The 14,039-nt window shown below is 41.3% G+C and overlaps 1 protein-coding gene across 7 annotated transcripts in view; it reads left to right on the top strand.

Annotated features, from left to right (window-relative positions):
* The window catches only part of LOC135215322 (alpha-2-macroglobulin-like), a 494,644-nt gene that overhangs the window by 383,343 nt on the left and 97,262 nt on the right, over positions 1-14,039 (top strand). For all 7 annotated transcript variants that reach the window (XM_064250089.1, XM_064250270.1, XM_064249915.1 and 4 more), the window contains exons 18-19: positions 9,513-9,595; positions 9,932-10,053. In XM_064250089.1, the coding sequence (XP_064106159.1) occupies positions 9,513-9,595; positions 9,932-10,053 (205 nt within the window). The remainder of the gene's footprint in view (positions 1-9,512; positions 9,596-9,931; positions 10,054-14,039) is intronic.

The raw sequence follows: 14,039 nt of genomic DNA on the forward strand, positions 1-14,039 counted from the left end.
CAGTTGATTGCTATTTACGTATCATATAGACTAATCAAAGTAAACGTATCTTTAAAAAGGCTTATATTATTAGTATCAACAAAACATTCACTGGCATGAGTCAGAGGCCGTTTAATGAAACGAACACTTCTCTGTCCTATCTGTTCAGAAAATAAACGTTACGTCAATCCCCAAGACCATTGGCAAATGAAGACTCCTCTCTCTCTCTCTCTCTCTCTCTCTCTCTGATCAAATTACTGGATCGTCACTAAAAAAATGAGAAAAATACGACATAAAAAGTGTCGAAAATCATCATAACCTCAAAATTTTTGTTGTAATCTAACCAGAAACTTATTTTTATTAATATACTGTGCTAAACTATAAAGGATTTTTATCATAGTATGCGTTTTTTAAAAGCGTCGTTAACTCGGAGCGTCGGAAGAAGCTCTCTCTCTCTCTCTCTCGTCTCTCTCCTCTCTCTCTCTCTCTCTCTCTCTCTCAATCTCTCTCTCTCTCTCTCTCTGATCAAATTACTGGATAATGTCTCTCTTTGGATGCTTGGAATTTGCATTGTAATCTAACCAGAAACTTAGTTTTGTTATTATTACTGGAAACAATGATTTTTTTGTTATTATTACTGGAAACAATGATTTTATACATTCAACTTCCCTGCCAGATATATACTTAGCTATAGACTCCGTCGTCCCCGACAGAATTTCAAATTTCGCGGCACACGCTACCGGTAGGTCAGGTGATCTACCGCCCTGCCCTGGGTGGCAGGACTAGGAACCATTCCCGTTTTCTAATCAGAATTCTTCTGTCGTCCGGACCGTCAACATTGTTGTTGGTTCCTCTCGATTGGTTTTTCTTTTTTCACGGGCAATTGATCTATTTGACTGACTTTTGGTGACGTATCTGGATTGTTGGATTGGCATACGCTTTTGTGGACTGTTTTGTGGACTTGATTTTGGATTTTTCTTTAAAATGTCTGACGCTGGAATGGTTGTGAGACGTTGTGTGAATGTAGGCTGTAAGGTGAGGTTGCCGAAAGCTTCGGTAGACCCTCACACTGTATGCAAGGGTTGCAGGGAGTATGAATGTTCTTTCACTAATACTTGCAAGGAATGTGAGAATTTGAGTGAGAATGAGTGGAAGAATCTAACTAATTATTTGAAAAAGTTAGAAAGAGAAAGAGTGAGGAAGGCTTCTTCTAGAAGTTTAAGTAGTTCGAGATCTAATGAACTAATTCCTAGCTTGGGATCTTCCCCAAGGGTAAGTATTGCTACTTCTCCTTCCATTTCAGCCCCTGCTCCTATTGCAGAACCTGTAGATTCAGCGAAAGAACTTGCGGATCTAAAAGCGGCCTTCAAGTTAATGGAAAACAAAATGGCTGCCCTGCAAGGTAAGGCTAGTGATTTTTCAGTGGACAGTGATGTGAGTGTCCCCAGTGTAGTGGAGGGGGCATCTGGTCGGCTCCACAACGCTCCTAGGTCTAGACCTCTTCCAAGCTCACATGCCCAGAGGAGAAGGAATGTCGAAAACCGAAAGGAGGTTGTGGAGAATCCCCACCGATCAGGTGTCCCTTCGGCAGTTTCTGTGACACCCCAGACTGCCAGGGATCGCTATTGTAAAAGCGTCCTGCGTGATTGTTTTTCTTCGTTGGGATCTTCGTCTCCGAGACGTGATTGGAGGGATTCAGATAGCTCGCGACCACTGAAGAGGAGCTGGAAGGCTCCGACTATTGACTCGAGCCCGGAAAACTTCCCTGAGGAGTCTCCTTCGGGAGTTAAGAAGGCAAAAAGAGCCATTCTGTCAACCAGAGTTAGAAGGAGTCAGGAGGTGGAGGCCATGGACTCCTCCCCTCCTCCTTCTCCTCCTCCTCCCGAAGAGGATAAAGAGGAGGTTACTAAGAGGTTTCTGGTTTCTATGCAGGAGCAGATATCGTCTTTAGTAGGAGTGCTTTCAAAGGAGCCTCCTAGAAGGAAAGACACTTCCCTTCCTATCAAAAGGTCCTCCAGACGTGTGGAGGTACCTGCCGCCAGGATCGATGCTCCTACTCGAGGTGAGGCTTCTAGTATGAACGTGGAGTCAACCTTACGGAGTGAGCCGATCAGGCGTCTGGCACCGGCCAGGAGTGAGGAGTCACCCAGGAGGCGGGAGCCAAGAACCAGGAGCGAAGAGTCTCCCAGCAGGCAGGAGCCAAGAGCCAGGAGAGGAGTCACCCAGGCAAGAGGCAGGAGCCAGGAGGCAAGAGCCAGGAGTCATGAGTCATGAGTCATGAGTCAGGAGTCAGGAGTCAGGAGTCAGGAGTCAGGAGTCAGGAGTCAGGAGTCAGGAGTCAGGAGTCAGGAGTCAGGAGTCAGGAGGCAGGAGGCAGGAGTCAGGAGGCAGGAGGCAGGAGGCAGGAGGCAGGAGGCAGGAGTCAGGAGTCAGGAGTCAGGAGTCAAGAGCCAGTAGGCAGGAGTCGGAGTTCTTCCATGAGGCAAGATACGAATAGACTCATTTCTGGAATTTATGACTCTTCTCCAAACAGAAGCTCCTCTCCTTCAGATCGTAGGAGGTCTTGGAAAGACTCTTCCTCCAAACGAGAGCTTTCTCCTTCGTCTGATCGAGGTTTGGACAATTTGTCTGATGACGAGCTTCCTGCAAATGAAGGACTCTCAAACTATAAGATCTTAGCCTCCTTGTTACTACAAGAGTTTGAAGACTCTCTTAGTCCGGCGGCTCCTCCTTCTCCTCGTTCTCTCTTTTCGAGCTCGGCTACTGTGAAATCCTCGGCCTTTCTGAAAATGAAACCTGCGATTTCCATGAAGAAGGCCCTCCAATCTTTAGATTCTTGGATGGGCACTAAGAAAGAGTTGGGAAAGACAGTATTCTGCATGCCTCCTTCCAAACTCCATGGAAAGAGAGGTATTTGGTACGAGACAGGAGAGACTATGGGTCTTTCTCTTCCTGCATCGGCAGATGCGGACTTTGCCAATTTAGTGGATGCCTCCAGACGTCACTCTTTAGGATCGGTCAGATCTACGTGGAGCATTTCGGAGTTGAACCACTTTCTAAAGGGACTTTTCGTCACTTTAGAGGTGTTCAATTTTCTGGATTGGTCACTCGGAGTTCTGGCTAATAAATCTAAAGACCCGGAGTTTCTTAAGAACCCAGAGATTCTCCATAGCGTCCTGTCTTGCATGGACAAGGCAGTACAAGACGGTTCGGGAGAAGTTGCTTCCCTTTTTGGTGCTGGTCTTCTGAAGAAGAGATCAGTCTATGGATCCCTGTTATCAAAAGCGGTTTCTCCGAGCCAGAGGACAGCGTTATTGTTCGCCCCTCTGTCAGATCATCTGTTTCCTTCTCAGTTAGTGAAGGATATATCTCGCTCGCTAACTGAGAAGGCGACACAAGACCTACTTGTACAAACATCCAAGAAGAGTCGTCCTGTAGTGTCTACGAATAAAAATGACTCTCGTCCTCCTCAGCAGCCCTTTCGTGGAGGTGCAGCGGCTCGTCCCCCTGCCAGAAAGAAGAGCTCTGATAAGAGAGGAAGGTCTTCCTTCAGACCTTTCAAGAAGACAAAATGACTTGATGATCCTTCAAGCACCAGTGGGCGCCAGACTCCTGAACTTTGCAGGAGTCTGGGCAAAAAGGGGAGCCGACCCTTGGTCAGTTTCAGTCCTAAAGAAAGGATACGTAATCCCCTTCGAGGACAGTCCTCCCCTAACATCTACGCCTCGGGAACTGTCAGCGAGGTACAGAGACCCTGTAATGAGAAAGACTCTCCTTCTAATGGTAGAACAAATGTGGGAAGAGGAGGCCATCGAACTTGTGCAGGATCCACACTCCCCGGGATTTTACAATCGCCTTTTTCTGGTACCAAAGGCATTGGGGGGGTGGAGACCAGTACTGGACGTAAGCGCTCTGAACCGCTTTGTTCAGAAAAAGAAGTTCCGCATGGAAACGTCCGCCTCAGTAATGTCAGCTCTTCGTCCAGGAGATTGGATGGTCTCTCTGGACTTGCAAGATGCATATTTCCATGTTCCCATTCACCATTTGTCAAAGAAATATCTTCGATTTATGATAGGAGACAAGATTTTTCAATTCAGGCCTTTGTGTTTCGGCCTGTCTACAGCTCCACAGGTCTTCACCAACCTGATGGCGAATGTAGCGAGATGGCTTCACCTAGAGGGAATAAACATCTCCCTCTACTTAGACGACTGGCTGATCAGGGCCAAGTCGGAGACTCAGTGCTTGGAGGACTTATTAATAACAAGAAAGATGATAGAATCGCTGGGATTACTCGTGAACCTCGAGAAGTCGCAGCTGATCCCCAGCCAGAACTTGGTCTATCTGGGGATTCAGATGGATTCTCGGGGTTTTCGGGTATTTGCTTCGCGAGAGAGAATCACTCGAGGTTTGTCGAGAATCTCGAACTTCTTAGAGAGAGAGAGCAGTTCAGCGAGGGATTATCTGAGCCTTTTAGGGACTCTGTCCTCGCTAGAAAAGTTCTTCTCTCTGGGGAGGCTTCACCTTCGCCCTCTTCAGTTTTTCCTGAAAGGGGTGTGGAGTTGGAAGACGGGACAGCTCTCAGACACCTTCCCGGTTCCACAAGAGATAAAAGATCACTTGAAGTGGTGGATCCTTCCTCTTCAGAAGAACGAAGGCGTGTCGCTTGCCCTGCAGAACCCAGACCAAGTGTTATTTTCCGACGCTTCGGAGTCGGGATGGGGAGCGACGCTAGGAGCAAGGGAGGTGTCAGGCACCTGGACAAAGGAACAGGTGTCCTGGCACATCAATTGCAAGGAACTAGTGGCCATACACCTAGCCTTGAGGTTCTTCGAGGAGATAGTCAGAGGCGGGGTGATACAGATAAACTCGGACAACACCACGGCTCTGGCTTACATACGCAAGCAAGGAGGAATGCACTCTTTCTCCCTCTATCAGTTAACAAAAGACCTGTTAACCTGGACAGAGGAAAGATGCATAACTCTCCTCACAAGATTTGTGCAAGGGATAAAGAATGTGAGAGCGGACAGACTAAGCAGGAGGAATCAGGTCCTTCCCACAGAGTGGACTCTACACGCAGAAGTGTGCCGAAGTCTTTGGTCCCTGTGGGGGAGACCTCACATAGACCTGTTTGCGACGTTCCTCTCCAAAAGAGTAGAGATCTTTTGCTCTCTAGTGGAAGATCCAAGAGCCTTTGCAATAGACGCGTTTCTCCTGGATTGGTCGGGTTTAGACGCCTACGCCTTTCCCCCGTTCAAGATCCTGGGGGAAGTACTCAGGAAATTCGTAGCTTCAAAGAGCACGAAGTTGACCCTAATAACCCCATTTTGGCCAGCCCAAGAATGGTTCACGGAGGTACTGGAGTGGATAGTGGACTTCCCCAGATCTCTTCCAAGCAGAGCAGATCTACTCAGACAACCCCACTTCGAGAGGTTTCATCACAACCTCCCCGGTCTCGCTCTGACTGCCTTTCGACTATCGAAAGACTTGTCAGAGCGAGGGGTTTTTCTCGCAAGGCTGCAGGCGCTATCGCTCGAGCCCGTAGATCTTCGACGAGAAGAGTATACCAATCGAAGTGGGAAGTCTTTAGGAGTTGGTGTAAGAGTCAGAAGCTGTCCTCCTCCAGTACCTCTATAGTTAACATTGCCGATTTCCTCCTCTTTCTGAGAGAGGAATCGCACCTATCCGTGTCAACAATCAAGGGATACAGAAGCATGCTGTCTTCAGTATTCAGGAATCAAGGGCTAGAAATTGCAGATAACAAGGATCTACATGATTTTGATTAGGTCCTTTGAAAACTTCAAAAATCAGCAGCTCCTAGAACGCCTAGTTGGAATCTGGACGTGGTCCTGAAATTCCTTTCCCCAGATAAATTCGAGCCTCTACATCTGGCTTCCTTCCGCGACGTCACTAGGAAATGCTTATTCCTGTTGTCTCTCGCTACAGCCAAGAGGACGAGCGAATTGCACGCTCTGGACTCCACAGTGGGATTCAAAGGAGATGCTGCTATCTGCTCGTTCCAGACATTGTTTCTGGCGAAAAACGAGAACCCATCAAAACCTTGGCCCAGAAGCTTTGAGGTAAAAGGTCTATCTAACCTCGTAGGCAGAGAGACAGAGAGGTCTCTCTGTCCAGTGAGAGCTCTTAAATTTTATTTAGAGAGAAAGAAACAGATGGGAGGTTGTCAACAAGGTCTTTGGTGTGCTGTGAAGAACCCCAAAAGACTCATGTCCAAAAACGCCTTGGCCTTCTTTGTGAGAAGCATAATTACTGACGCACACAAGAACTGCTCGGAGGAATCCTTCGGTCTTCTAAAGGTTAAGACCCATGAGGTGAGGGCAGTAGCAACGTCCCTGGCGTTCCAAAAGAATATGTCTCTTAGAAATATCATTGAGACTACTTATTGGAGGTGCAATTCAGTGTTTGCGTCTCATTACCTGAAGGATGTGAAAGTGACTTATGAGAAGTGCTTCTCTCTAGGTCCATTTGTATCAGCAGATACAGTTCTGGGTCTTGAAGCAAAGACTGATCCTTAAAATATTTTAATTTTAACGTACATAAACCCTCTTGTCAGATATGTGCTTGGTTTTCTATTAGCAAGCTCACTGATGTCGCACGGGTGCATAGTGTCATTGCTGGTAGGGGATCAAGAGTATGTATGGCTAGTAGGGGTTACAAAATTTTTTTTTTTTATATTTTGTTATAAATGAGCGTGTAATTATGTTTCGAGTTTTTGGTTGTTTGTAAGGAGTTCGGGGATAACTCCTTGCAATCTTAGAACTAACATGGATGTTAGGATCAGGTGATCGGGATCGGTGTTGTGCTCCTTGAACAAGGTGTATTGTCATGTTAGTGGAATAGCACCCAATGACAAAGGCCTTTAGGCTCTGCCGAGTAAGTGGATAAGACCCCATTGGCAGACCCACAAGAACTCTTAGCCATAGATCAATATCTCGCTGAGACTCTTGAGGCTACGCAGACTCCTAGGCAGTAGCCGCGAAGTCTTCAGCCTAATAAGGTAGGAACCAAGGTTTATTAATACCTACAACATATGTTGTTTACCTGTCTATTTCAGTAGTTAGCTGTCTCTTACCCACCACCAATGGGTGCTAATCAGCTAAGTATATATCTGGCAGGGAAGTTGAATGTATAAAAATGATATTGTCATGATACAATAAAGTTTTATACATACTTACCTGACAGATATATACTTAGCTATAGACTCCGTCGTCCCCGACAGAATTTCAAATTTCGCGGCACACGCTACCGGTAGGTCAGGTGATCTACCGCCCTGCTCTGGGTGGCAGGACTAGGAACCATTCCCGTTTTCTAATCAGAATTCTTCTCTTCCACCTGTCTCCTGCGGGGAGGCTGGGTGGGCCATTAATCGTGTATATCTGTCAGGTAAGTATGTATAAAACTTTATTGTATCATGACAATATCATTTTTTTCACTATTTGCACTTTTGGACTGTTATAAACTTTGCACATCCAAGCTAGTATTCATTCGCTCGGAAACTAGTTCTGCATATGAGGCGTCACTAAAAAACATAGAAAAATACGACATAAAAAGTGTCGAAAAATCATCATAACCTCAAAATTTTTGTTGTAATCTAACCAGAAACTTATTTTTATTAATATACTGTGCTAAACTATGAAGGATTTTTATCATAGTTTGCGTTATTTAAAAGCGTTGTTAACTCGGAGCGTCGGAAGCGTCAGCGTCGTAACGTCGGAACAAACGTCGTAACCCAGGGCGGATTTTTCAATGAATATTTAAGAAAAAGCGTCGTAACCTCGGAACGTCGTAAGCCGGAGCCGTCGTAACCCGGGGACTGCCTGTATACGTATATACTATATATATATATATATATACTTTATTGTCTCCAGAGATGTATTATCTTTACTACACATTTTTAAAACACTATGAACACTCACACACAAACAGTGTACATATGTGTTTATGCCAATAGGTTAAAGAGACTCAAATTAGCAGTAGTAGTATCTGAGAGAGAGAGAGAGAGAGAGAGAGAGAGAGAGAGATTCCAGTATGTATATCCTTTGACTGCCAAGTCAGCAACACTGACCCACTAAGTTGGCAACACTGACCATCTAACTCTTGCCGTCAGGTTTCTTGACATTTCTGGCAGGTTCATCCTTCCCCCTCTCTCCAAGTCTCTTGGCAAAAGATCAGGGTCTCCTTTAAAACTTTACATAATTTATTAATTTATAAACTAAAATCTTTACTAATTCACTATAGTATCTTCTTTAATGAATTGATATTACCATTGCTGTTTACATTAATATTGTTATTTGAAAATTAGCAAATCATTTATTTATCATACAAAAAAACATACATCTCAGTAAGAGAGAAAGAGAGAGAAAATTATTATTTTTGATAATTAATGTCATGAAGTCTTATTAAATTTAATATGTACAGTATTAATTGCTATTAATATTAGAAAATTAGTAAATCATTTTGGATCATGAAAATATATTTAGTCATGTAACTAAACTAGTTAGTGATTATTTATCAATGGAAAAGTCTGTGCGTTGCTGAATTTTTCAAGAATAATTTATAGATAGGTTCAACAGAGAAGCCAGAGGTTCAACAGAGAAGCCAGCGAATAGGTGAGTCTGTGAATTGTGAGAACATGAGTGTGGGTGTTAACTGTGTATAAGTTCTTTCACCATCCTTCACTGTTAATCTTAAAAAGAAATCCTGAATGATAAATTGTTGCTAATCATGCGGACTGTTTTTTGTCTGAGTCTTTAGGATTCCTTAACCAGTCAGCTTCTGCACTATTACCAACAGGTTATGATATTGGAAAAATCTACTTTTAGTAGCTGCTATAAGTTTTCTAACTCCCAAAAGAAAAGACATGGGAATCTATGGTGGGGATTGTCTTTCATATACTTGTCAAGTGGTGGTGAGTATGGCCAACTCTTTGAGATGATGCCACATCTGTAATAGAATGGTGAATGGAGAGACTAGGGTAAACACTGTAGGTAAAGGGGAGATCTATCCTATCTTGAGTCCATGTATACTGGATCATTGTGTTAATGCCAATTTTCACAGTTCTAGCCAAGACCAACTAAAAGAGAATTCTTTGATATTACTTGGTTGTCTTATGGGGCCCCAGTTGGTTTACAAGGGTTAACTAACGCCTTTGTATGATCACAACAGCTACCAAAAATAGTTTTTTCCTACATCAAAACGTGTTTTTCAGGAGACAACAGAGTGCTGTGCAAAACACAGAGAATCAAAAGTAGTCATGACACTTTTTCTTAAACATAAATAATTCAGTGTTTTTATGGAAGTATGACCTTTTATTATTAATTTTTTTTTTTTTTTTTTACTTTACATGACTGGAAAAATTGTAAATCAATTTAAAACCAATGACTAACTTTATCTAGTGAGAATGCCAACATGGATGGGGCATTATATTTTATTTATTTACTATACATTTTATTTCCTTACTATAGTTTTTATTGATTTCTTAACTTTATTCAGTAATATTTCCTATTTATACATAGGGATTTGTTGATTAAGCCAATCAAAGTTGAAGCTGAAGGATTTCCCAGAGAGAAGACTTGGACGAAGTACATTTGTTCTAAAGGTAAGCAGCAGCACATTGTAGAAGAATCAAAGAGATTTTCATTCCTCTTGCCACTTCATATATAATACAGTGTACTAATTTTGTATCTTATTTTTTAGTCTTTTCCTGTAATCTTTGTGACGATCCAGTCTTACAGTAGTTTTTATGTTCTGCAAAATTTACAACAAATAATTATTAACCTATTGTATTGTTTTTAAAAGGATTTGATTGTACATATTTTATTTTTTTCAGAAATACTTGGTCAAGTACTGAGTACATAATCTTTAGGAATCTTCCTGCTGCCATGGATATTAAGTTTTGATCAGTTTCTTAATTTGTAAATATTTCTATTTATAGATATTGCTGAGAATGTTGATTTCTTAGAGAAGTGGGATATGGAAGCTCCTTCAGATATAGTACCTGACTCGGCCCGTGGTTGGGTCACATCTGTTGGAGATTTGCTTGGACCAACACTAGAGGTATAACTTACACCCTGTTGCATGTATGTGTACATAAATAGAAATAGTAGCTGTATATTACATTTTCTGTTTATTTTGGGGCTTATTGAACCAAAAAATTATTACTGTACAAACCTGGTTTTGTAGTAAAATAATTTTTTCATATATGCTCAAATATGCATATTTTACATATTTTAGGTATACAGTATTGACAACTAATTTATTTTTAGATCACTAATGGAGCTTATATGTGTTGATATGAAGAAGTAAATTCACTGGTAATTATGTATGTGCAAACCAAAGTAAATGTTTGAGACAATCAGATGACATTTTTTTGGAACCATGAAGTTGCTCAGTGTACATAATAAGACTGTCAAGACAGGTGGTAACCTAGACCGAGTGGATGTTAGACAAACCCCCCTTTCAAATGTAATTGATTAGGTACTTCCACAGCCAGAAGTGGATTTGTTTGCCACACACAAAAAGTTATCATCTTCTTGTGTATGTCATCTAAGCTCAAAAGTCAAGCAGTAGCAAGAGATGCAATTTTACAAGGACAACTGGAGGAGACTATACTTCCTTCCATCATTGTTCTAGTTTTTGAAGCAAACTGCTAACATTCATTGGAACCACCTACCTAATGGCCACAGATAGCCCAGAGTCATTGGTTCCTATGAGAGGGTACTATAACTACAGACAAGATTATTATTATTATTATAAGTCATACCCCTACATATGAAAGTCTCTACGTACAAAAAATCCAGGTTACGAAGGCAGAGACGAAGATTTATTTGCTTTTGTGTACAAAAATAATTCAGGTCGCAAAAGGGTATACTATAAAGTCCGAGATTCGCCTGTGCCGCCGAGAACAATTTTAAAACTCGCACGCCGCCAACTCAGTAGACTCGCCACTGTCCTCCTGCTCTCCCGTTGGTTCCTGATGCTAGTTACTGCCATAAGATCCTGCTCTCCTGTTGGCCTGCATCTACATAAGGGGGTTCCTAGACCATTTCATTTCAGCAGCGTTATTGTACACACACAGAATTCGTTCGTTCACATAATTTCTTTCGTTAATGTAAATTCGTGTTAGTGATTTCATAAAGTTTAGTGTTAATGTTTTCTACCATTTTTTAATGTGTTTCGTAAAGTTAAGTGTTCATGTTTTCTGCCATTTGTCCTCCTCTGTCGCCACTTTCGGACATCACCTCACTCGAAAGGTAAGGTTCCACATTTTACTACATACATGCGCACATGTACGTACAGTATTTCTTTTACCCTGTACTCTAATGCACTTTATTTACAGGTACAGTCACGGTTAGGTTAGGTATTGAATGGTCCAAATGTTGTATGCCATTGTTTATTGGTCAATTTAGCTTTATTTTAAAATATTCTGTGGTTTTTTTGTAGGCCTTGGAACAAATTAGGCAATTTACATGTAAAATGTAGTTCTGGATACAAAAAAATCAGGTTACGAAGGCCGCTTTGGAACAGATTAATTTTGTAACCTGAGGCACTACTGTATTATTATTATTTAGGAGATGAACCCTATTCATATGGAACAAACCAACACTGACCATTGACTTGCAATTAAAGCTTCCAAACAATGTGGTTTTCATTAGAAAGAAGTAACAAAAGGTAATAGGAAATTCATAAAAAAGGGATACGTAAATGCAACTTTAGAGGTTTCAGTTGCCCAACATTCTCAGGGAGACTTTTCCACAGTCCAATAGTACAGGCAGTCCCCGGGTTACAACGGGGGTTCCGTTCTTGAGTATCGTCGTAAGCCGGAACATCGTCAAAAATCCTAAGAAAACCTTACTATTAATGCTTTGGGTGCATTCAAAACTATGTAAACTGCATTCTTATTGCATTTTTCATCAAAAAAACCTTTAAATATTGATTATTTTGCATTTTTGGTGTCATATTTCATCTGCCAGATCAGCGTTTCTAGGTGTCGTAACTCTGGAGCATGCGTCGTAACCCTGGAAATAATTTCTGATGAATATAATTGAAAAGCGTCATAACCTCGGAACGTCGTAAGCTGAGACCGTCGTAACCCGGGGACTGCCTGTATGAGGAATAAAAGACCTCTGGAACTGAGAAGTTCAACAGCGAGGCACATTTATTGCCCTTTGGTGCTGCTGTTCAGCAAATCTGGTAGCTCACGTCATCAGATGATGATCAGAGATCAAATGTGAATGTGAAAGATCTCTATTAAAATACAGCTTATGAAAAATTGACAACAAGAGACCCATCCATTGATGGTCCAAGTCATAACTGCTAATAGTATTAGGAAACAGAAACCTACACCAAAAACTACTCTACCTAAAAGGGATAAATCTCTTGCAGAAGCAACATCCACACCAGAGAGCAGTATTCTAATAAAGGAAGGACAAATGACCTAAAACAGGCTGCTTTGATTTTTTCACTGTTAAAAATGTATTAGTCCTGACATACAATGTCTATCTTCTGTGCAGCATTTGCTGAAAATTTCTCAAAAGTAAGATGCAACCCCAAAATTACACTCATTCAGCAGAGTTCCATCTACTTGAAGGGGAGGATGGTGGGAAATCAGTACAAGATCTACTAATGAATAGTGTTTTCATTTGACTAGAGTTCAGCCTTATACCCCACCAACTAAACCATTCACCAATCCACTCTATGTATGTCACTATTGAAAATAAGGGCAGCTTCATTTCTCATAAGTGGAGGCTTTACTACACCCTCAATTGTTGCATCATTAGCATACTGAACAATCGTGCTTTTCTGACCAACAACCTGTATACACTGAGAATAGAAGTGGACCAAGTACTACTACAATACCCTGTGCAACTTTAGAACCAGTAGGTGGTTTGCTAAAGATCTCATCAAAAGCAACTCGCTGTTGCATACCTATAAGTAAATCTTGAAGTAAACCTAAAACATATTTACCCAATTCAAGATTCTGAAGTTTATAAGAAAGTGCCTTATGATTTACTAAATCAAAAACATCACTGAAATCTATTGGAGTTATTCAACACTCAAAACATTTATCACAATTCTCTTGCAAAATGGCAAGTCAAATCTAAAAGAGTATTGCACATAGTATCTAACTGCTTCCTATAAGCATATTAACTATCAGCTTATAGTCCTTTGGATTCCATATACATGTACGTATAGTGGTATAGAAATAAGTTTATTTGCAACTTAGGAGAATAGAAGTTGACCTGTAGATTCTACAGGTATACTGCTTTGGAGCAAGCACCATTTTATAAGCTTGCACTCATTTGCAATGATACTACATCAATATAAAAATCTATATATGTAATCTAATATTTGGAGACCACACTCTAGAAACCTTTAAAAAAGGGGGGAGAAACCTTCTGGATCCTCTCCACCCCAGATATCAAGATTATAAAGAATTTTCTTAATATCCCTGAAGCAAAAGGCAGATTTTGTAAGAATAGGTTCAAGAGGACCAGCATCAGGGAGATGGACATCCTTAGCTGATTGCTTAGCTTCAAAAGCTCAGTGAAGCAGTTCAGCCATTTTGTTAGAGCCAGTAACAATATACCATAATCTGTTACTAGTAGTGGTGGAATGGGAGATGAGCCTGACCCTCATATAAGAAGATGCCAATTAGTTCCACTACATATGAGGCTTGAGTAAGCCCTTTCAGTTTCATCTCTAAGGAATTATATTGAAATTTCTCTTGGCTATTGTGTGGTGAATTCTATTTGCAGCATGGTGAAACTCCACATAAAGGGTGTAATTTTATTTGAACGATTTTATATACATGTGTCATCAAACTAGGACTGGTTATTTGTCCTCATTTTGATGACCTTTCTATGGATGTACCTTTCTGAAGTAGCCATCAGCATTTCATTTACCCTCTTGGTATCTGGATCTAATATGTATAGCATCTGAAATATTAAGTGCTTGAGAAGCTTCAACAATGCAATCCCTTATGATTTCAGCCAAACCATTTTCCCAGTGGTGGAATTATGAATATATAGTGATTGACAGAT

The sequence above is a fragment of the Macrobrachium nipponense genome, chromosome 11, assembly GCF_015104395.2.
Source record: "Macrobrachium nipponense isolate FS-2020 chromosome 11, ASM1510439v2, whole genome shotgun sequence".
NCBI lineage: Eukaryota > Metazoa > Arthropoda > Malacostraca > Decapoda > Palaemonidae > Macrobrachium > Macrobrachium nipponense.